Raw genomic sequence first — 23,778 nt, 5'->3', positions numbered from 1 at the left:
GAAACATGTTGTCATTCTACAAGCTGCCTAATTGAATAACAGCCTTGTTGTTGTTGTATCACAGCTGCACTTTTCTTTTTCCAAAAAGATTCAGCTTAATCAATAATACTTACTTAAATTTCAAAATTCTGCCCAGGAAAGTGTTATGTTTTCCCTTATCCTTGACACCATCGTGTCCTTCCCCACTGGCTTTCTGCCCCTGTTGCCGCCTAAACAGCCTCTGCCATCGGTTCCCTCTGATACTAACACCACCTGTTATATCCATTTTCCAAACATCGGTCTTAAATGAACGTATTTTTTAGGCAAGTACTGCTCATGATGAAGAGGAACACACAGGCACCACTGTAGAGTCCACCTAACAACAACCCAGGTCTACCTGATCACTGCCTGGTGATGCTGGTCTCTATGGAGGGAAACCATAACAGATGTCATGTGTCTTCTGGGAATTCTTAACTCTCTCGGAAAACAAGGGCAGGCTATCTCTTTAAAATTCAGACACAGCAAACACTGACAGGATTATAGAGCCCAAACTACAGAGAAGATGTCACTGTGTGTCTATAAATTAATAGGGTATGGATTTTTTTTTAATATACCTTAAATTTGACTTGATTATTGAGATTGTTTAATTTTTGTCATCTTCTTGTAATATTGTAAAGTCTTTAGCCTACAATATAGTTGGTGTAAAATAAATTTTGAAATACTCAACTTAAAATGTTGACATAATAATACAAAATTAACACTTATAAATGGCTTTTCTTTTTCCCCAGTGGTAAAAACTTCCATACATTTCTGGATTCGCTATGTGGATTTGCTTTCCATATTTCCATGTTTAAGCTACGCTGTTTTATTTGACTGCTGCGGGTCTTTACGTTTAGATAAGCTCTCCTTATTTGCCTGTGCTTAGTTTATTTGCATGGCTTTTCTGAAGGTGCAGTAACTGGAGCTTTCAGGTCCACTGATAAAAAGCAATTATCCGACTAAGAGGTGAGGACTGCAAACTAACTCCAAAGTCAGACATGGTGCCAAGCAATTTTTCACAAGTTTCAGCTTTGTGCATTGTGTTTAGCACGCAGTGTATATAATCTGGGCACTTTAAAGCCCTCATACAGCTGTGCGAAGCAGCGTCGCTGTGAGTCAGAGAAGACGTGTGGGCGGAGTTAAAGTAAGATGGCTGCGGGAAAGCGAAGAGTGTTTGAGAAACCATCAAATGGGATGTTTATCTGTTGCTAACAGGATGCACAGCAGCCTCAGTGAAGGAGTGGTTAATTTCTTAGCGTCCCTGACTCACTGTGGTCTGTCTTGCCGGTTGTCTTTTGGTCGCCTCCTATCTTGTAATCGCTTACTGCTCTGACATTGTGGAATTCATCAGCAGCTAGTCGCTAGCAGCATACCAGCGCTAACTTACTAGCAACCAGCTAGCAGGTAGCTGCCCAAGGAAAACACCACCTCGCAACAACTGTTGAGACTCACACAAGGTAGGCAGATTCTCGATGACCTCATAGTGAAGTTCAACAGCATGACAACTAGATAAATTAACTATATGCGTTGCTGGCATTTCTAAGGTAGCTGATTATATTTGCAGTGTCAATTAGCTTGGTCCTCCGTCTTGCATTTGAAATACATTGTTGTTTTCTGTCGAACCACAACGTAAGGAGCCTCGCTTGGCTGAAGTGAGATGTAGTGCAGAAAAGCTCAAGTGCTGCTAAGTCATGACAAACCAACCGGTTTAGGGGAAAGGGCGTAGTATTTGCTGTGTGCACTGTATGTGCTCTAGCAGTCTGTCAGATTGAACGGGACACATGACCCCCAAATACTGCAGTGATTGATGATTTATGTTGTGATCTTACCTGTGAACTTTGAATTAGATCTGTGGACTGGGTTGGACTTTGGAATTATAACTACACAACTCTAATAATCTGTCACTTCTGTGCCCAGAATAACTAGTAGATCCCCCCCATCTCGAATAAGCCACATATATGCATATCACATCAACAGATTAAATCATGGTTGAATAGAAAAGCCTTGTTCATTAATCGCTTAAATTTGTCTGTTTGAGAACGTACACTCTTGCTTATCTTTATTCACTGGGTTTAGATAATAATTTCACCATCTTAACAGAAAGTTAACGTGTAACTATTTTCAGACACATCTTTCAGCCTTACAAGAGTAAGAATAAAATTGCGGTTTTCAGATGAAGAGAAGAGCATCTGTAACGACTTCAGTTTTTAGCATTTTGGGTCATTTTCAAGAAAAATGTACCAGATTCTGCTCAATTCAGCTTCCTAGATGTGAACATTTACCGGTGCTATGGCTTCAGTGTTGGATGATTATTTAAATTTGATCTAGAGAGGAGTCAATATAAGTGTGCCACATTGGGGCAGGAAATATGTGATTAAAAAACCAGATGAATCGGTATTAGAAAATAAGCACACGTTCCTCCAGGTGTCTTATTAGTTCACGTCTGCACTGTTAGAATAGCTTTGGATTATGCAAAGGAAAATCACATTCATATATTATTTTCTTATACAGAAAAAATGATGGTGGTTGCAGACTGAAAGTATTCTTTTGTTTCTACAGCCTGATTCATGTATTGCTTTAATAATATTTGCCTGTCACAGTTAAAGATATAGGATATATGTTTTTCTGATATACATTGATGCAGAAAAAGCAGTAGGCAGTGGCAGAGGCACGAGTGTGCATCATAGCTGAGCCGCTGATGAGGAAGAGTCAAGCAGTGGTTTAATTGTAAGTTGTTAACTAGTTAGTACACTGCAGGGAAAGTTGATAAACAATCACTAATCATTTTCTTTTTTGTTCAATAAAACCCTGTTCCAGATGTCATGTCACTCAAGTTTATTACAACCTTATGCAAGTCAATCATCACAGCTGCTACAACATAACCTCAGTGTTTGTTTTAAAGATTCAAGATGAGTGTTTCTGCCATTGCCACCTTGGTTGCAAAAAGACAAAAAAACCCAAAAAACCCAGATGATGAGGAAAGGCTGGTCTGACTGTGAAATTGTGTGGCTAACAACTTGTCAGTCACAAGTCATTAGCTAGTGAGTGTGCAGTTTTGTGGCATGTACAGGCCTCCCTCTTTGAAATACGGTATGACCAAGACTTTACCCTAAATGTGTACCTGACCCCATAAACTCATCAGCAAAGTGTTTACAGAGATTGAGACCGAAAGCCGTTTCGTGTAGTCTTTTACGGGACTGGAAGTCTTTTGTTCAACCACAGCTATCGCCATCTGGTGGCCTTCAGATAGAATTCATTTTTAAGGCCTCCCATATAGGCTTAATTTTGGCTACATGGAAGCTACATCCATCTTTTATATTGTTTATGACTCTTTGACATCCTTCCTCTTCTTCTTCAACATGTAAGGATAGAGAAAAACACTTGTAGGTGTATGCCACCCTTTTCAGTTCCAGATGAATTGCTGTCTTGGCACATACACCACCTACAGAACCACTGGTACTTAAGCCAACAAAAAGCACTGTTGTGTAGCCGCTGACACCCTTAAGTCCTCATGTCTTGTCTATGGTTGCTCACTACTTGAGTCACAGATGTTATCAGTAACTATCATCAGTCCTCGTGGATATGAGTGGACGTGGAGAATTTCTGGTTAAGGCAGGAGTGGCTCTAAGTTTTTCACATAAATACTTTTAGTTAGTATAAAATAGGTCTTGACCTTTAGACTTTGCATTATGAGACTGTAGCAGTCAAGACTGCTTTGGTGTTCTTCATGACTAAGCTTTGGCAAATACTTCTCTTTATGAAGGCAGCCTCCCTCCAGTGGAATGTCTAGTTGAACTTTGAAACATTTTATGATTCAGTGTGACCTGAAATAAAACTAAAGCTGAATGGCCATATACTGTATTTTCTACTTCCTGCACATCGGGGTCAGAAAGTTTTAAAATGCTGGTGCACAGTAGCTGCATCAGCAGTTACCTTAAACTTCATTTAGGGTAAGATAATCATCTTATTTTTATCCTCGTTATGAATTTATGCATTTGAAGCAGTTTTCAAGCAGTGTCATTAAGTTTGAATCAGATGTTAAGGAACAGTGAGTCATTAAAAAGTGTGGACTATAGTAACCCATCTTTTCCTTTGTTGTTTGTGTGTAAATACTCTCTATCAGGGGAGCGAAGGAAAAAAAAAAAAGAAGCATTTGAGCCTTATTGATTTAGGGAAGTTGAGCATGACGTTGGTAGACCTCTTGCGTGTGATCCAAGTCCAGTTCATGTGATGTTGTTCCACATCATGTGGCCACAATAACAAAGGTTTGAAATCTACTTTAACATTTATGTATCTCAGTTAAAGTGAACTTACTAACTTATCAAGCCTAAGGGATGTTATCCATAGGAAATACATACAACACTGTGCAAACGTCTTGAGCCAGGATTCATTTCTTTACATTTTGCTTCCAAGGAGTCAGAGTTTCTTAAGATCTTTTGAAGTCTTTCTTTGGACTTTGGCTGCTTTTTCACCTTTTTTCAGTCCAGACCATTCAAGGATTAAACAAAGCACTTAACTCAAAGGATAAACTAGTGTTACACATCAAAAACAATGGGGGGGGGATAAAATTGTGTCTTTAGTAGAGATGGACAGATCCGATATTACGTATCTGCATCGGTCCGATACTGACTTAAATTACTGGATCGGATATTGGAGAGAAATAAAAAATGTAATTCGATCCGAAGTATCACACAATCATCTCACAAAACGCGCTACTTGGCGTAACCCAGCTCGGCGCATCGGAGCAGTATGTGTCACATGATAGAGCGGCTGTTGTCTGCGAGACCTGTTGGCGGTCTGTTGGAGCATTTGGAGCCTCGCTACATGCTTCCTAACCGCAGCATTTCATCTTGGCAAAAACTATCCCAGAGAAGTAAAGCAAGTGTGTAAGTTCATCCCTGAATGTTTGCAGAGTATTTCCACGTTAAGCTTAACAACTAATATATTGAGCCACAGCTGGACTGGCCATCGGAGTTCCATATTGAGGTGAAAAGGAAGCGATTTGTCCCGTACTCCAGCTAGAATAAAAAAATAGACACAAAGCTGGAGTTATTCTGTCGTTGCTGCGCAGTTGCATCTACTTCTCTCATTCACTCCCCCTTCCTCTCCTGTTATTAGTTCAAACATGAAACTGATCAATGATCAGCTGATCGGCTTTTCTGCCACAAGTCCCGCCTTTCTTGTTTGTTTATCGCCCACTTTGCGCTAGAAAGAGGAGACCAGCGGATAAACAACAGCAGCACGTTTAAGCGTGATAAGCTGTTGTTAAAATTTATTTAATATTAATTTCTAGTATCAACTGAGGTTTGCTGGAGCCATGGCTGTAAATGCTGTTGGTCATGATATGGTTTGGATATGTGGTGAGAGGGAAACATCAAGATGAAACCAGGAGATGTCCTTACTGAATCATCAGAGCTGAACAGGTGATGGAGAAACAGGTTTACCTTTTAGGTGACATGAATGAGTTGAAGGGAAGTTATGAACTGTTTCTGAGAGACAAATAACACCAGGATCCTTTTCTAAGTAGCTGACAGCTGGTAACTGTGCAGGGGCGGGTCTAGCAAAGTTTTGTCGGTGGCCAGGTAGGGCATTAACAGGGAGAGGGGGGCACAAAGAAATACTTTTCTTTGTTATGTCATTTAAAAACTTTGATTAAATAATTATCCGAATCTTGCAACAAAAGTGGTCATCCGATTAAATGTATAGAAATCCATTATTGTATATAGTAACTAATAAGTCTAATATACACCCTAATAAGCTATAGTACTTTTTCCTTTGGGAAGGTACTATCTGTGCAGTCTGCAATTCTGTTGAAGAAAGATGTTGAATCTATTTAATTATTGTAGAAAAATAATTGATTTCTGTGCATTTGTTTTACACTTGCATTAAATTAAAGTTGATTACATCGATTAAGGGCGATGACACCACGGTGATTGGCCTCATACCTCATAGCTGAGCCGCTATGAGGTATGTGGTTCCACCACAAGGGAACCACCCCCCGCCCTAATATTTTTGCTGGGAGTTGGCAACCCTATTAGTTAGGTTGCTTAATATTTCTACTAAGTACTCTTTAAAATACCAGAATAGGGAGGATGGTGTAGGTTTAAATTTATTAGACCGATCAGTGTTGCTGAACTTTAAAATGTTTTGGGTGGAGTGTATTTTTTGCATACAGGTATAACAGAATAGCTTCGGTCGCTTGTTTTTTTTTTTTTAAAACTTAGGTATGAACTTATACAAAATGCAGCAAGATATTTATAAAAAAAAAACAGTTTTATTGATTACAAAATACGCTTTACCGGATTCATATCGGTATCGGCAGATATCCAAATTTCTGATATCGGTATCGGACATTAAAAAGTGGTATCGTGCCATCTCTAGTCTTTAGGCACTTGATTACTAGCAGCTTGTCACATAAACACATAATCTGTTCCCATTTCTTTATTTCTTTGAATCTATGAAAAGTGCCAATGATAACACAGTTCAACAGGTATAGCATGTTTTGAACCAACAAGGAGATTTCAGAAGAGCTATTGGTTGAAAACTTAGCGTATGTCGGCTTGGTAAATGTGTCAAATGCACTGGACATCTGGAGGAACAGCTTAACTATCTGCAGAAAATGAACAGTAATTCATTAAAAATGGTGGTGGAGGGGGTGGGGGCATCCAAAGACCTAAAACAGGACCTGAGCGATGCATCTGGCACTTCAGTTGATACGTCTACTGTTTCCTGAAGCCTCATCAGAAATGGTCTCAGTGGAAGGGTGGCTGTCAAGAAGTTATTCCTAAGGAAGGGAAAGGGGGAGAGAACACTAAGGTATATCAATTACACAAGAACTGGACTGAAAATGCATGGCAACAGCGATGAATCCAAATTTGGAGGTTTTGGTCAAATTGTTGTTAGGGGTGCTCAATGTAGTCTCAATATTATATAACAATTTTTCAAGGAAATTTGCAACAGCGATATTTTTGCTCACATATATAATAAAAACAAAACAAAAACCAGAAAATTTTTAATGGTGATTGCAGTTGCTAGGATGCTGACATTTGGGAGTCCTTATATTGATACTATCATAAGCATAAATATTAGCATGAATCCGTAGTAATGGTCTACAGACATCTGTAAAACACTGTGGAGGCTCTGGCATGGTTTGGGACTGTGTGTGATTGGCAATGACTTGTTTTTCAGCATGACAGTGATCCCGAACACAATGCTAATGCAGTAAAAGCATACCTGGATAGAAAAACGCACAATGGAAAACTATCAGTCATGGACTGACCCCTCCAGAGTCCCTCAACATCTCTCAAGCAATGTGGGATCATCTTGACAGAGATCTAATTAAAAGGCACTCAAAGAAAAGCTTGAATGCACTTCTAGAAGCCTGGAAGACTATTGCTGAAGATAACTTGAAGAAATCATGCAAGAGTTGCCCAGGAGGGTTCAGGCTATGTTGACGAATAAAGGTTGTAATGCCAAACACTATCTTTCAAGCTTCTTACAATTCTGTAAACTCTTTTTGCTTTATATATTGTATTATCCATGTATGTTTAGATCTTTCAATAAATCATTTTCTAAGCCACATGGAAAGAAATGAGGGGTGGGTCAAGTCATTTGCACAGCGCTGTATATGCAAGAGTCAATAGGGTTGATATTTACACTTTAAGTCTAAGAGCCAAAAGTTCTGCACTGTAGGTTTGCACAACAGTAAAAGAACAAACATCCCCCTCCCCCCTCCTTTCCAGCAGCAAAATCCATCATTAACCATCTGTTCAGTTATTTCTCACTAATCCTTACAATAACTCACTAAGTGCACTACTTCCTGGCAGATATTTTTGGAGCTATTAAATTCTGATGGTGCTGAAGGAAAATATCAAATATCCCACTTACTGACGGAGTGCATTTTATACCATTCAACCTCTTGTTCTTAACCAGTTGAGGAATACAGCACAACCCGATTACTTGCATGCACGCAAAAGCACAGAAAGGGTTTCTGTCTTTGGATGACTTAAGACAGCAGAATGACATTTAGATTAAGGATATTGATAAGGGATTTAACAAATTAAGCAGAATTGCTACCGCAGAGAAAAGAAAATGGCGTGACGAATCATGCTTCTCCATCTGGCAATCTAGTGGATGAGTGAGTTTGGTGGTTGCCAGGAAAACGGTACCGTATTTTTCAGACCATAAGGTGCACCACATTATAAGGTGCACCGTCGATGAATGGGTCTGTTTTCATACATAAGGTGCACCGGATTATAAGGTGCATTAAGCGAAACAAAACAGATAAGTCAAACTTTACTCAACTCATTCGTCTTCCTTCCTCCACTTCCGTACTATTGATTCATTAGTGTTGAATTCTCTTTCAGCTGCTCTATTCCCATGTTGTTGCAGTATATGAATGACTAACCTTGTGAATTATCTCAGTTGTTCTCCTGACTGAGGTTTGGTCCGTTTACAGCATCCTGCCATGTGATTGCATTTGTCCCTAACCATCGGGAACCCTCACGTTAACTTTTATCAAGCGGAAAAAAGTTAGCGTTCATCCTCCAGCTTCACTGTGCTAATGTCATGCTAACATCAGAGCTCGCAAAATCGCTAGCCTGACGTCCCGGGGCTAACGATTTTTCCAGTCGGGCTACCAAAATCTATCTCTGCCCTGCCCGTCGGGCTATCGTAGGGAGGAAAAATATATGTCAATGCTTTTGCATTCTTTCAGAAATGTAGCTGGGGAATTATGTCATTGACATCGGTGAGCCACTGTCAATATGTGACATATTGAAATTGCATTTGAATTTGTGCTTGTTTTTTTGCTTTCACTTTGCAATCGCGCGAACTGTGTATAGAGAGCGACAGCACTGATTGGTGAGTGACGATAATTTCCGCACATCATCTTATCAATCGTTAGCTTACTATGCAAACATGACAAGTGAAATCTCCCGCAGCTTAAACATGTGAGAGGTTGATCGCGCAGAGAATCGCTGAGCGTTATGTGAGTGTGTGTGTAAAAGCAGCAGGATTTATATTTTAGTTCTGCTGAGCCAAATAAAACAGGTCAGGGTGAAGAAGTGACAGCCAAAGAAAAGCTTACCACAAAACGGAAAAGCTATGACAAATCAGACTATAAGGCAAAAAGAAAGTGCAGCTTTATGGTTTCATGGACAAAATAATTTCTGTGGCTGCAATATGACGAGCTAAATAACCAGGGCTGCACATAAGTGGTCCGCAGGTGCGCATTCGCTGTCAAAATAAAAAACGCACACAAGATAAGAAGTTGTAACGCGTGTTTGCGTACATAAGATTTCTGGATGAGGACAGACATTTGTTTAGAACTCTTAAAGATGTCGAAGAAGCTCCTTTAAGCAATTACTGTGATGTTCCTCCACCTCCAAAGAAATGTCAGAAGGAGTCCGAACCACAAAAGAAGCGTGTATTCTCGGAAAAGTATTTGCAGGAGGTGAGCTGGCTTCAAACAAATGATGCACGCACAGAGATGTGGTGCAGAATGTGCCGTGAAAATCCCACTCTAGCGGACAAAAACAGTGCTTTTTATATGTACGCAAACGCACGTTGCAACTTCTTATCTGGTGCGCATCTTTTATTTTGACAGCGAATGCGCACATGCGGACCACTTATGTGCACCCGTGTAAATAACATAATGTTCTGCCGGGTGTGTTGTTGGTTTTCCCTCGATTTCTGAGTCGACAAGTGCCTTTGTTACTGGGACCAGTCATTTTAAGAAAGGCCCCCATTAGAACCCATGAGAAATGCAAGAAATGCATTATTGCTCAGTCTGCAATATCTTTCCCAGAACAAACACCAATTGCAAATAACATACTAAAAATAAACCTGAAAAAAAATCTGTTTAGAACAGCGTACTATGTTGCAAAGAGTGAACTACCACTGGCACAATTTAGCAGTCTTTGCAAACTTCAAAAAGCAAATGGCCTCGATCTTGGTTCCACTTGCCTCTTACTCGTGACTTCAGTGGAAATTTCAAATTCAGGTACATTTGAATTTGTTTCAGAAATCTGTCAGAACATGCTATATCATGCTTAGCTTGCTAGTTTCCACCTAACTTCTAACTCCATTAAATTTAATAAATTCTGTTTTCATGGATGCCCGGATGTTAAACTTAATTTGAGCACATAAAATCGGTTCAAGGCTAGTAAGCACAACCAGAATTAATACATAAGGCGCATCGGATTATAAGGCGCACTGTGGATTTTTGAGAAAATTAAAGAATGTTAAATGCGCCTTATAGCCCGAATAATACGGTACTTGTCTGACTGCTTTGTGTCAAATGTATAGTTTGGCGGACGGGGGCATTATGGCGTGGGGATGTTTTTCACCCCCTTTACTTCCAGTAAAAGGAACTCCTGTTGTTTTGCATACCAAGACATTTTGGACAATTTCATGCTCCCAACTTTGGAACATTTGGGGATGGGTCCTTCCTGTTCCTACATGACTGCATCGCAGTGCACAAAGCAAGGTCGATAAAGAATTAAATGAGCGGTGTGGAAGTGTGAGTGTGGAAGAACTTGACTGATCTGCACAAAAACCTGAACTCAACCCAAAAGAACACCTTTGGGATGAATTAGAGCAGAGACTGTGAGCCAGGCCCTATTGTCCAACATCAGTGTCTGACCTCACAACTTTTATTCTGGAAGAATGGTCAAATAAGCACACTGTAGCATATGTATAGCAGACCCGACCACATATCAGCGGATTTTATTACAGTTGTCGTTTTCACACTCGCTTCTAATAGAGACGCTGGCTTCTGGTAAAAACGAGGCAGGTCCAGACCACATGCTGGCCTCTGGCCCCAGCTGAGCAGCTCTCTCCCTGGTGCCAGCCTCCGGCTCTGGGTGAGCACGCTGTCCCCCGCATGCTGTCCACGCTGTCCATCGGCTCAGGCCGAGAAGATGCATGAGCAGGTGGTGTAAGTGGAGGTTGCTCATCCGCCCTCCTCCGTGGAACAGGAACAGGTGCAGGCGCTCCCACCCAAGAAGTGGGTACGGGTTTAGAGGTAGGCACGAACTCGGCCACCATTTGGGTCAGCACCTCCCCTGGCTGGCCCGGTCGCGGTTCCGCTATGCCCCAATCCTGGGTTTTTCACCACTGTAACATATCAACAGCTTCAACAAGAGTTGAAGCTGTCATAGCTGTAAATGGTGGGCAGATGACATATTAACACCTGTCGATTAAGAATGGGTTTTCACTCAAGTTCATATGGGTGTGAAGACAGATGACAAAATACTTTTGGGAATATAGTATATGTATATAATCGCATTAGATGTTCTTGAGTGCAGTGTTCAGCCAGTGATATAAATACTGACGACAAATGGACACAGCAGCTACTGATACTGCACAGTCCTTTCATAACATGGACCTTTTTTAAAGCATTTTGATGTAATAGAAAATGAAGGAAAGCAAAAACATTTCTTTTCCCTTCCTTCATGAGCTCAGTCCATGCAGGTGTTATGAGGATTAGACTTGTGATAAAACATCAACGTTTTCAGTATAATACTGCAGAAATGTTACTGATAGAAATGGTGTGTAGTTAAAACTTGTTTTCTGAAACTGTTAATTCTTTTACCGTGGCTCTTTCTACTTTTATCTTTTCTTCCATTGCAATAATTTTCTAAACGTATCCACAAAATGTTACACGCTTCACATGCAACAGCTTGGCACCAACCATGAGCTACTCACCTGTTCAACCTCAGTGTAACTGGACAAAATCATTAATGACATTTCAGATAATTGCTGTGCTTTTATTTATTCTTATTTAAGAGTAATATGTGTGGTCTGAACACTCAATGACATCGTGGCTGATGTGATCCCATTGAAAGGTGATTTGTAGTTTTTGCCATATGCATAATGTCATTTATAAATCTTTCTTTCTTGAAAGCTCTGTGGGGTCCTGGGGTAGCTTACTGCCATGGACCCTGCCTCCCGAGCCACAGCGAGTGAGGCATGGAATCTTGTATCCATGTTGCCTTACATGCATTCTTCCCACTCTAATCTAGTGGTTATTCTGTCATGTTTCAAGTCCACATTAAGAGAAATGCAATGAGATCTTTTAGTAATAGCAAGTTTGTGAATGAAGCTGTTATTATTCCAGGTTTATATGATGTTAATGTTGTTTTGTTTTTGGGGGGTTTTTTTGTTCACACAGAGAGACTGCCAGTCCTGACCGGCTATGGAGTGGTGTTGGCTTCAGACTGGATGACAGGGTCTACGAGGAGGACAGGGTCACAAAGTTTCTGTAGCAGCAGCAGCAGCAGCAGGCTTTTCCTAGATGTACACTGAGCGGGATTGACAGCCTGCACAGCTGACCTCTTTCTCCTCTTCTCTGTTGTGATACACTTTCCCTTCCCTTTCTGCCCTTCTTTTTGCACTTCTCTTTTCCTCTCTCCCACTTCTTGTTTTCCCATATAATTTCCTTTGCCTTCTGTTAGACTCAACGTCATTGAGTTTTAGTGATCTTTGGTCTGCTTTAAGCTGGTTTCACTATGAGCTGGCTGAGCAGGTTAAACCCACGGGCTTCTGGGAGTCGGTCGAGCCGGAGTGCCGCCCCCTCCAGCCCCTGCACTGCAGACCCAGAGACCTGTCTCATGGTGTTTGAAAACCACTGGAGACAGGTGAGCTTAAGACACACACAGTTTTTTTTTCTGTTTCTTTTCTTTCCAAAGCTCTTGTTTCTTGTCTTTCCTTTATACTGGTATGTTTTTACCCCTCCCTTGGACCCATCTCTTGATCAACAATCCATCTTAAAAAAGTAAAAGGCACATGTAACCCATGGAAGAATTACTAAAAGTTGGCAAACGCTGTCTTTAGCTCTCCGCTGCTTGAGCCGTGGCTGCATTGCAGGTCCCCAAATGACCCTGGGGCTGTTTTTGCCCGTCTGCCTCTGGAGAGATATCAAAGTGGAGGCAATGCACCAGTTGCTCTTGCAAGATGGGCTTTGCAGTCAAAAATACCTCTGCTTAACGCTTTACCAGATGACCCTGTGTTACTCACCAATTTGTGTTTATTATCAATTGTATTTAAATTCCAAATAAATATCTTTTAAAAGGACATTTTTTTAAAGTTAGTTAATAACCATTCAAGGTTCAAGGTTCTTTATTTGTCACATGCATAGTTATACAAGTATAACACACGGTGAAATGTAGCCTGACACGCTCCTCGACATGTGTTTATTATCAATTGTATTTAAATTCCAAATAAATATCCTTTAAAAGGACATTTTTTTAAAGTTAGTTAATAACCATGTTAAGTACTTGAGACGAAACTATATTGGGGATTGAGATGATGATTTTTGCTATATTTGAGCAGCCTTACTTAGTGCAGCTGTGTGTGCTCGTCACAGGAAATGGTGTGATGGACTTTTTGTGGCTTCAAAATAATAAATAATAAAAATTGCTCGATGTTCCTGCCCTACCCACAGTGGTCTACATTGGTACTGATTTTTTTTTTTAATTAAAAATGTTATCTTGATGTTACAGCATCAATGTTTGAACTAACACACAAAAGTTAATTTTGCACAAAGACTGTCCCGTTTTCACAATTTGAGGCAAATTATTTTTCCTACCCAGAGTGAAAACTCAAGAAAAGCTGAACTCAAAATGAAACAATAATTTTGTCAGTCACAAAACAGAATCAAAGTTAAAAACTGCTTTTTTAAATTTTCTTCAGCGCCTAAGTAACATTCTCTCTCTCACAGGTGAGTTAATTATAATAAATCCAATTTATTGTGACAGTTCAAATTTTCTACTTTTAATCTTTTTTCTTTTTGTGTGATTTGAAGGCTTTGTCTTTGTTCTAGTGAATGATTATGTGTTCACACAATGTGTGAAAGTTCACTGTGTCAGTGTCAGTGAGAGAAGTAAACTAGCTGGCTGATGTCCAGTTACCTACTGAACGTTTATAGGTTACAGAGGTCTGTCACTGCCTGACGGTTGGAACTAATCTGAGGCAACAAAAGATGTCTGAGAAATGATCTATTTTCTGTTTTTCCCAGGGATTGCAGGGCGTGCACACTTTGCAAACCCGCTCCTTCTTTGGCGAGACTTACTAAAGCTATATACAGGTCCGATCCTGTCAGTGAGTTTTTCTTTGAAAGGATCGGTTGTCATAATGGAGAAATGCATTTATAATCCACTGTAGAAGAAGCAGACACCAGCCATAAGTGAATATGTTGCAAATGCATTGCAACAGAGCCACAGAAGTGCACCTAAATGTAGTTCGTGACTTGTTATCCAGTATCTAACATGCAGCTCTTATCTGTTCAACATGGGCCCAGATCTGCAAATTCATTCTTGCTGTAGTCATGCTGACCAATTAAACTTCTGCTTATCATTTTGCTCTCACACACTTTTGACCACATACTCTCACCGTGAAGCGCTATACAAATACAGGCCGTTTTATATCTTGCAAAATAATTGAGTTGTGTTGCACTGTTGTATTTTAACCTGTTTTGAGTATTATCTGCCTGTATGCCTCTTTGTCAGTAATAGCCATGGCTGGAGATATTAAGTTTAAGGGTTGCCTGTCTGTTTGTGCTAATGGACTCGATATCTTGGGAGAGCCTTAAGGGAATTTCTTCCTCTTGGACTAAAGGATGAACCAGTTACATGGAAGCAGAATTGATTGACTTGAGGAAACATTGTAATGTGGAATAACATTCAGTTCTATGTATTGTGTTACATAAACAAATACCCACATGTGCCATTACAGTTCTAGTGTTTGTCCTGGTCCCGTTAGCATGGACCTCAAACACTTCATCACTTAAGCCCACTGGATAAAGCAACAACACACTCCTTACTTCCTTTTCTCAGATATCTTGGGTGTTGGAGCAGCATGAGACTTCATCCTCCAGCGATGACCTTACGGCAGTGAGAAACAACACCGACCAGATGTTATGTTTGCTGGCAGAGGAGCGTCCTGCTGAGAGCTCAGAGAGCGGCACCAGCGTGCCACCTATGGGGCCCATACTGGAGCTTGTGGTCACAGAGAATATCCTGGAGAGGCTGGTTCAGTGGCACCTTCGCCGTGGCTTGGACCCAGACAGCCAGGGTGCACTGCTCAAACTGTTTGAGATGCTTATCGGTCAGTCCCAGCAGCCCCTGCTCCAGCACACAGCCATTCTCCACCCCCTTCTTAGGCTCCTGGGAGCTTGTGCTGACCCAGAACTCGGCTGTCCTTCAGCTCTGGAGAACAGCCTGGTATTGTTGCTTAACCAGGTACATACAAACCTACAGTCTTTTCCAGTGTGTGTATGCAGTCACTATAAACAAAATATATTTCACCGGTAGTAGACATCCCACAAATGACAAACAAGTTTTGTTTTATTTTTTGTGTTAAAATTGAACGGATGTGAGATGACTGAGAATTGAAGGCTGGAAAAATTGGCTGTTGTATTAAAAACCTTAGCTGAGCTGTGGCTCTTCATGAAACCTGACAATTTGAATTATAGTAATTTTTCATTTGCTGTTGGCTTCCTGGAGGGGACTCAGTCAGCATCGTCTGTGACCTCTGCCTGTCCTCAGGTGTTGGCGACAGGCCTCAGCGCTCTTTATTCCTCTCTGCCGAGGAAGATAGAAGTTATAGTAGTTTTTCATTTGCTGTTGCTTCTGCTGCATTTACTGTTTGCATGCTGTTTGCTAGGTTTTTTTTTATCTTAAAATGTAATTTGATATCTTTTTCATGAGAATGCCCGGCAGCAATTGATTGAGAAACCAACAAATGAGAGCATCACATGCTGTGGCGTTTTTCTCCCCCAAACAATAAAGTTAGTTGAATATAGTCCAGCTCAGGTTACTGATTGGTCAGGAGACGTACCATTTAATTGCAGGGGTTCCACTTCAAAAGCCAGGTGAATTTGGTGCATAAATAAATAGTAATATAATTGATGGTGTTCCCTGAAATGTTTTTAACTCCCCAGAAAGGGGCACTGACCTGCTCTTTTCATATAAAAGGAAACCTTTGTAGTGATTAGTGATTCATTTCTGTGCTAAAGTTGGAATAATAACTAACCTCCAAAGTAGATTTTTCAACAGCGTTTCGTGACTCTTCTTCTTTAATGGGATTCTTTTTCCCTCCATCAGATCTGCGTGTCAATGGCCCGACAGCCGGTGGTTCTAGAGATGTTGTTCCGGGCTGCACCAGCCCAGCAGGGCTCAACCAACCTGCTGATCTTTTCCCTGCTTGTGCCATTCATCCACCGAGATGGAGCCATTGGACAGCAGGCGCGAGATGCACTACTGCTGGTTATGGCGGCGTCAGCCAGTCACGAGGCTGTTGCACGATACATCGCTGAGAACTCCTACTTTTGTCCGGTGAGTGAGGAGCTTTTGAGTCACTCTTCATTCTCTCTTTTTTCAGACAGTTTTCCCATAATGATGCTCATTTGGCTTGTGATTGATAGAAGTATGGTCAAAGCCAGACTCAAATTAAAACCTCTGAGTCTAAAAACCGTATAGTATATGGTGAATATGACCTATTCTTTATTGATGTGATGGTTAAGGACAGATTATAAGAGTTGGATCTTGACTTAGTTTCCCTCACTGCTTCTAAGAAAGAGAGGTGTGTGTGTGTGTGTGTGCGCGCGCAGGCTGTCTAATTCTGATGCATTAGTGATGGTGTGCGATAATGGAAGGAGAAGGAGATGACTATGCACTCTGACAGACCGTTCATCCTTATCTACATCCTATCAACTGTGTCTCAACTCGAGGCTTCCTATTTAAAAAAACCCAGAAACTCACCCAACATCACATGTTTGCAGTTTTTAGGAGAAACTTTATTGTTTAGTGATAAAGAAGACAGCTTAAGAAAACTTGTGTGAAATGCAGTTTCCTTACTGATGCAGTTCTCCCCCAGTGAGTTTAGAAGCACTCTTTAGTAATAACTGTTTGTTCTTTAAGCAGGAGACCTAAAAGAAAGATGAAAACAAAGGAAGGATATTTTATCATTTTTGAACTGTGATTTCTTTTTTCTGTTTGGAAACACAATCATAACTTGAAGGTGGAAAGTTTATTCCGCTTTGAAGTAAAACCTGTCTGCCTTGTTTTTGTCATTTCTTTTAGCTGCCACTAGATGTAATTAAAGAGCCATGTTATACTTAATGCAGTCTGAGGTGCATATTTAAAGCTATTAGTTTAATTTGCTTAACAGTTCTGCAATGGGAACATGTGTCTGCATACATTTGAATGTATGAACAAGAATTGGTCAGGATTTTAACTGAATCTGGTCCCAGAGCAATGTTTAAGCTTTCATACTGCATTATAAGAGCGAGTCTTGCGTGATGTCTGCATACAGCACTGTGGTCAGTAGTCTACCCCCGCCCCCCTCCCTCTCAGGTCTCTATACTCTGGTGCTAACTCAGCTATTTTCTGCTCATCTTCCTTCCAGCAGCTTCAGTCTGACCTAGTTACAGCTGAAAGATCCAGTGGAGGTGGCGTTAATGACCAATTGCTCCTCTCTGCCCGAGTCTGGCTATTTCCTGTCTGTGCATACTCACACGTATCATAATCAGCTTTGCTTTGACAGTTTTGGATCTAGTTCAACATTCTTAGACAACAGGAACAATTGTAGTCTTTCTCACGTTGTAAGCAGAGTACAGAGAACATCCCGTCTTTGCTCCCTGTCCCTCGGTGTCCGTGCACAGCTCTTTTTGAGGAAGTTTGCATCTGTTTTGTCAGCCTAACGGGTTCAGGTTTCTCCATCCTATATGTGCACGGCAGCAGCAATAAATATTGGATTTTCATAAAAGTCATCAGCTGTTATTAAAAGGGCTAAGATACATGACGGGCTTTGAGCTAGACTGTGAATCCACTGTGTCTGCATGTGCTGCATGTGCTGGGAAGGCACATGCAGCAATAAATATTGGATTTTCATAAAAGTCATCAGCTGTTATTAAAAGGGCTTTGACGGGCTTTGAGCTAGACTGTGAATCCACTGTGTCTGCATGTGCTGGGAAGGCACTCGTTTAAACCTTTTTTTGGTAACAACAGTAGGACTCAGAGTACGGACCATCATGCTGCAATTATTTGAATTATGATGAAAATATTTAAAAACTGTTCATTTAAGCAGTTGAGATTTGCAGCAGACAGTAATAATAGCCGTTAGTCAGCACAGTCTTAATGGAAGGGGTTGGATGGGCTGTGACTTGGTGATATTTGTATGAAAATGCTGCTTATTTTCTCCATCATTAATTTGGTGTAGTTTGTAGCTCTTGTTTGTTACTTCCAAAAGTCAGAACTTTAAAAATAGACTCCTATTTGAGAGGTGCCACCTGCTGACTTCCTAGAGGTGACTCAGTCAGCAACGTCTGTGACCTCTCTGCCTCTCCTCAGGTGTTGGCGACAGGCCTCAGCGCTCTTTATTCCTCTCTGCCGAGGAAGATAGAAGTTCGAGGAGATGACTGGCATGCCCTTCGGCGGGAGGACTGGATGGGCGTGTCGTCGCTCGTGCTCTTCATGAACTCGCTCGAGTTCTGCAACGCCGTGGTGCAGGTCGCCCATCCCCTGGTCCGCTCACAGCTTTTGGATTACCTTCACAACGGCTTCCTTGTACCTGTCATCGGCCCCGCCCTGCATAAGGTAGCAAAGGGGACTGTTTTTGTTAGAAAGGCTGCAGTTTCTTTAACAGCCGAGTTGGGGAGAGGGGGTGAACAAATTCCCTTAATGTTGCTTTTAACTGTGCACACATAACTATTATCATATTGCATATTTTTGGCAGTTTTGAGACACCTTTAATTGTGTGTGTTTGCAGTCATCGGTGGATGAGATGATCGCCAGCACAGCCTACCTTGATCTTTTTCTGCGCAGTATAACGGAAACTTCCCTCCTCAAAACTTTCCTGCGCTTCATCCTGCTGCATCGCCATGACAATGACACCATCCTGGACACGCTGCTCACGCGCATTAGCAGCAATTCAAGGGTCCGTATATATGTGTGTGTGTGTGTGTGTGTGTGTGTGTGTGTGTGTGCGTGCGTGCGTGCGTGCATATTTGTAAAGGAGCCCTGAGGCCCTCATTTGAACTCGACTGAGTGGGTGGTGAGTGGGTTTAAAGCAGAAACTGAGTAGGATACAGAATAAACATGGAAACTGAATCTCTTCATGTCTGCTGCAACAATTGAGGATTGTGTTACCAGTTATTTATAAGTGGTTAAATAAGCCTCAGCAAAATGTTTCAACATTATCTTAAATTCCCTCCAAATGCATAAATATCAGTCTTTTTGGAACAGCAGTGGTGTTAGGAAAAAAAATCTATTAATTCACCTGAAGTATGACGGAAAAAAGAGAAACGATGGTTACCCCCAAATAGGAGTTAAAAAGGAATAGCGTTAAAACATCAGCACTGCTGACTAAAATTACTGGTGTTCACTGCTAAGAAAATAGTAAATTTTGCTGTTATAGAATTTTATTGGAGTCTAACCAATATTAGCTTCCAACATATGGTATCAAAATGTACATTTCAACCACGTTATGAGTGTTGATGTTGCGTAGTGTGTTTACCAAAGGGACACAAATACCAACTTTTCCAAGTGGAGCAAAAAAGCGTAGAAAGGTAATCCAAAAAAACAGAAAACAAACAATATCAACCGATATATCACATTTTTAAATTGCCAAAAATTGGCATTGAGCTTAAAAATCCTATATCGTTTGGGTTCTGAAATTTATTCTGAGGCTTTTTTTGGAGGGGGGGAATTCAAAAAAATATTTTTTATGAATCATCACAGTGTCCTACGTATGTGTATGTCCTCCTCAGAAAATGGTTGTTTTCTAACCAGTTTCTTTCTGCTTGTTTTGCAGCTCTGCATGGTATCGTTAAGCCTCTTCAGGACTCTCCTGTCCTTGAATTGTGAAGACGTCATGCTACAGCTTGTACTCAGGTTTGTGTGCGCTTCAGAGCATTTTGCCAAATGTTATACTTCCAAAGGGCTTCTTCACACATCTAGTCATTTAGATTAAGTAAAGGTTATGACGCAAAGTCACCATCTGTCAGCAGTTACCACGAGACGATACAGACAAGGTTATTTCTGCCCATTTTTACAAAAATTTTATGAACTACCAATGGCTGTTTCTCCCATTTCCCATACTACTGTCAGAAGCTGCCAGTGACCCCCACCCCCCCACCCGTTAACACATTACCTGCAGGCTGTGATTAGGGCATACTGTCTGTGTTTTAAGGTGATTTGTCACAGCAAGATAAATATGGCAAATATTAAGAATGGAAATGTAGAATTAAAAATGACAACACAGTTTAAGCTTCCTGAATAGTAACCTATATCCTGTGCATGTGGATTAACTTATCTAAAATTACTGAAGTTGCTTCTGTGTGTTCTCTCGCTCTCAGGTATCTCCTGCCATGTACTCACGTAATGCTGAGTCAGCGTCGTGCTATCAGGGAGACTGACTTATACGGAAAGTCAGCGGACAAGTTCCTGTCATTAATCCCAGAGTGCTGCCGGTTCAACGCAGCTGCCTCCTCTGAGAGAGATGAGGAAAATCCATTTTGGGGCAAAGGTGAGCTACACACTTGTGGAAAGTGAGCAGTTGACACTAATAGTTGTGGTTGTAAATGATATGATCTGCACTTGAAATACAATCTTTTACTGAGTGGAATACACTGTACACAATAGTTGTGCAGCTACTCTAGTCACTTACTTTACTTAAGACCTTTAGTTGTAGAGCCAGAGTGAATTTGCATGGAAAACTCTTGGTGTTAGGAATGTTATTGTATGTAAGTTGATTGTTTGCATACAGTGTCTGTATTAATTGGGATAGCAGATCCTGGCTCTACTCATGGTTTTCCTGTTTGCCCGTATATTGTCATCCTGCAGTACTGAATAGTCCCAGCACAGAATCTCCCGCCCCACCCAGACCCAGCACTCCATCCCGCCTGTCCTTCTTCATGAGACAGCAGAGCAGTGGAGGTGGATCAGGAGGTGGAGGTGCTCCTACCTCCTCTAGCATGGATCCACTGCAGTCCAGTTCTTCAAGCTCCCACCAGATGTCTCCTGACAGCCCGATGCACCATCAGCAGACCCACACAGATTGTCTGGACTGGGATTCAGGTTATCTGGAGTATCTTAAGGACGCTCGGAGGAGCATTGAGTTTTGCTCTTGGGCTTGTCGTGACTGGTCGGCACCATATGATGGCGAAAACCCATCCCCAAACACAGCCCCGCCACCCCCACTTCCCCCTACCTCCAATGTCCCAATGACTATGTTCCCTGAGCACTTCTCTTTCCAGCAGGGAGGAAGTCATAACTCTTCTCCCGGTCAGCAAAGGGCGGCCATTGTGGCAGCAGCGCGGTCTGAATGGAGTAGCTCTGAGCGGGACAGCGGAGAGTGGGATGTTACGATTGGCAAAAACAGCTGCATCAGCCTAACGCCTCGCTCCAAGAAACGCAGCCTTCAGAGAGAGGAGCTGCCTCCCAAGCCTGTACCTCCTCTTGTACCTTCTTCGTCTTCAGCAACCGCTTTATCCACTTCTCATCCCATCTCCTCCCCAGCTCCTCACATCCCCTCATCTGCCATCACTGTTAGCTACCAGGCTATGTATAATGGAACAATGGTGCAGGGAGACGGGTGCTCAGACAGTCGTGATAGAGGACTGGAGGTGAAGAAAGTGAAGAGGGACTTGGATGATCAGCAGTATTTGGATGAAAACGCCAACCAAAATGGTTCCCTTGTTAACTGCCCCTCGCAAAGCTGCACTGCTCTCCCAAAGTCTATTTTTAGCAACAGTGACATCAGTGATGCACAATCTCTTTGTCCTAGCAAGATTTTTACTCAGACCTCCATTAACCAGTCAGCATCTGATACCAAACTGCTGTCAAGTGAAACCTTAAACCCACATGATGCATCCTCAGATCTTCCAGAAGCCAGTCAGCAGTCTGTAGAGAGTCTTATTGAGGAGCTGCTGGAGCAGGCGCCGGGAGACCCACAGCTGCCTGGCGATGCCAACGGTCAGGGCATTAGCATTGAGGCGTTCACACAGGAGCTGAGAGAACTGGAGGACCGGGTGAAAGAGCGCTGCAAAGCAGCCTGTCAGCTGGAGGAAATCGCCAGAGAGAGTCTGTCCACTGAGCGCCAGGAAGAAGAACAGCAGCTGTCATCAGCACTGGAGGGGAAGCTGACAGGTGACGTGAAGGCAGACGGGTCTGCGGTGGGCATCTGTAGTCCTGCCAGACCACTGAACCAACCTGTGTCCCAGCCATACACAGGTGAGACTCACGGATTTCTTTCACTGTTGCATCAGTTTGTGGATACGTCTATTGCTGTCATCATATTTTCATGCTCACACTGCTGTATCAAATAAGTGGTTGGATGTGTAACAGGAATTGTATCACTGAGCTCTTGCTTTTGATAATTGCTAACAGCACAGCTGTTGAAGTTATGTGGTTGATGGTGTAATTACCACCTCAAACTTAGGAACTCTTCTTGACTATATTTTAAGGATGGTGAAAGGATTTGCAACCATATAATCACAAGCAGTTAAAACCCACTTCTGAGAAGCAGTTACTCTTTCCTGCTGACAAGAGTTGAGCATTCTATCTTTCTATTCAATGATCCACCGCTCTTCCTCCGTGCAGGTCCATTCATGACAGTTCTGTTTGCCAAGCTGGAGAACATGCTCCAAAACTCGTTATACGTCAACATCCTGCTCACTGGCATTGTGGCCCAGCTGGCCTGCTATCCTCAGCCCCTCCTACGCTCCTTCCTGCTCAACACCAACATGGTCTTCCAGCCCAGTGTCAAGTCCCTAATCCAGGTACGCTGCACTATGCAGAAGTTGTTTATAATGGTTTTTGGTGCCCTCTTTCCCCTTGTTCTGAAAATAGTAGAGAAAGCGAATAGTTTCTTTTTGTCTTTGAAAGGATTACAGTTTTTGGGTGTCTGCCTTTAGGCATAGTTGTCCACTTCCAGCCCACCTTACTTCTGTGCACGCTCTGGTTCCAAAAGCATCAGGCCCACAGTGATATTTGCATCCAGTTTCTTTCCACATTCATTTTCTTTATTTTCAGATACTTGAATTCACTGCTGCAGTGGACATAAAAAAATACAATAAATGAATAAATATAACTGCAGTTTCAGTCGAGTGATCCATCCACACCCAGCGAGCGTGGGTGTGGATGGATGAACTTAACAATTTAACTGTTAAGTTAAATTGTTAAGTTAAATTGTTAAGTTCATGTGAATTTTAGTCTTGAGGGATGACAAGCCTGCGAGAGGGGTTAACAACACCAAGCAAAGGTGATCAAAAAGTTTAAAAGTTTGTTTCCACAACTCTCCTCAGGTTTTAGGTTCTGTGAAGAACCGCATCGAGGCATTTGCCGCATCTCACGAGGACTTTCCTGCCATGCTGAGGAAAGCCCAGCAGTACTTGGTGGCCCGAAGCAAAGTGGACTGGAGCGACTCGCCGGCAGCGGTTCCTACTTTGCGCCGCTCTGATTCCCTTGGTGAGTATAGAAATAGGAAGAGCTACATTTACACATACAGGCGTGGCTTTGATGACTTTGGTCATAAATTTAGTGAGAAGTGTTAATCAAAGATAATTTACCAAAATCCAATTAACAAAGACGTTTAAAAATATTTTAAACACACTACGAAATTCCAATAAAAGTACATTTGAATTGGAAAACTTTAGGATAAATTAAAAAAAAAAGACAAAACTGTTAGAAAGCAGAAGCAATTTATTGGTGCCGTAACATCTTACCATTAGTACTTTGTAAAAAAACAAACATACCT

At 41.7% G+C, this 23,778-nt stretch overlaps 1 protein-coding gene across 2 annotated transcripts in view; it reads left to right on the top strand.

Moving 5' to 3' along the window:
* The first annotated feature begins 1,121 nt into the window (after nt 1-1,121).
* Nucleotides 1,122-23,778, top strand: part of fhip1b (FHF complex subunit HOOK interacting protein 1B) — a 34,506-nt gene continuing 11,849 nt past the window's right edge. For both annotated transcript variants that reach the window (XM_026144199.1, XM_026144198.1), the window contains exons 1-11: nt 1,122-1,475; nt 12,194-12,659; nt 14,856-15,260; nt 16,125-16,355; nt 18,372-18,617; nt 18,790-18,957; nt 19,834-19,913; nt 20,378-20,547; nt 20,865-22,253; nt 22,623-22,801; nt 23,327-23,489. In XM_026144199.1, the coding sequence (XP_025999984.1) occupies nt 12,531-12,659; nt 14,856-15,260; nt 16,125-16,355; nt 18,372-18,617; nt 18,790-18,957; nt 19,834-19,913; nt 20,378-20,547; nt 20,865-22,253; nt 22,623-22,801; nt 23,327-23,489 (3,160 nt within the window). In that variant the 5' untranslated portion in view covers nt 1,122-1,475; nt 12,194-12,530. The remainder of the gene's footprint in view (nt 1,476-12,193; nt 12,660-14,855; nt 15,261-16,124; nt 16,356-18,371; nt 18,618-18,789; nt 18,958-19,833; nt 19,914-20,377; nt 20,548-20,864; nt 22,254-22,622; nt 22,802-23,326; nt 23,490-23,778) is intronic.

The sequence above is a fragment of the Astatotilapia calliptera genome, chromosome 16 (assembly GCF_900246225.1).
Source record: "Astatotilapia calliptera chromosome 16, fAstCal1.2, whole genome shotgun sequence".
Taxonomy (NCBI): domain Eukaryota; kingdom Metazoa; phylum Chordata; class Actinopteri; order Cichliformes; family Cichlidae; genus Astatotilapia; species Astatotilapia calliptera.
The sequence above is the reverse complement of the archived record's forward strand: the minus strand, read 5'-3'. Positions and strand labels throughout refer to the sequence as shown.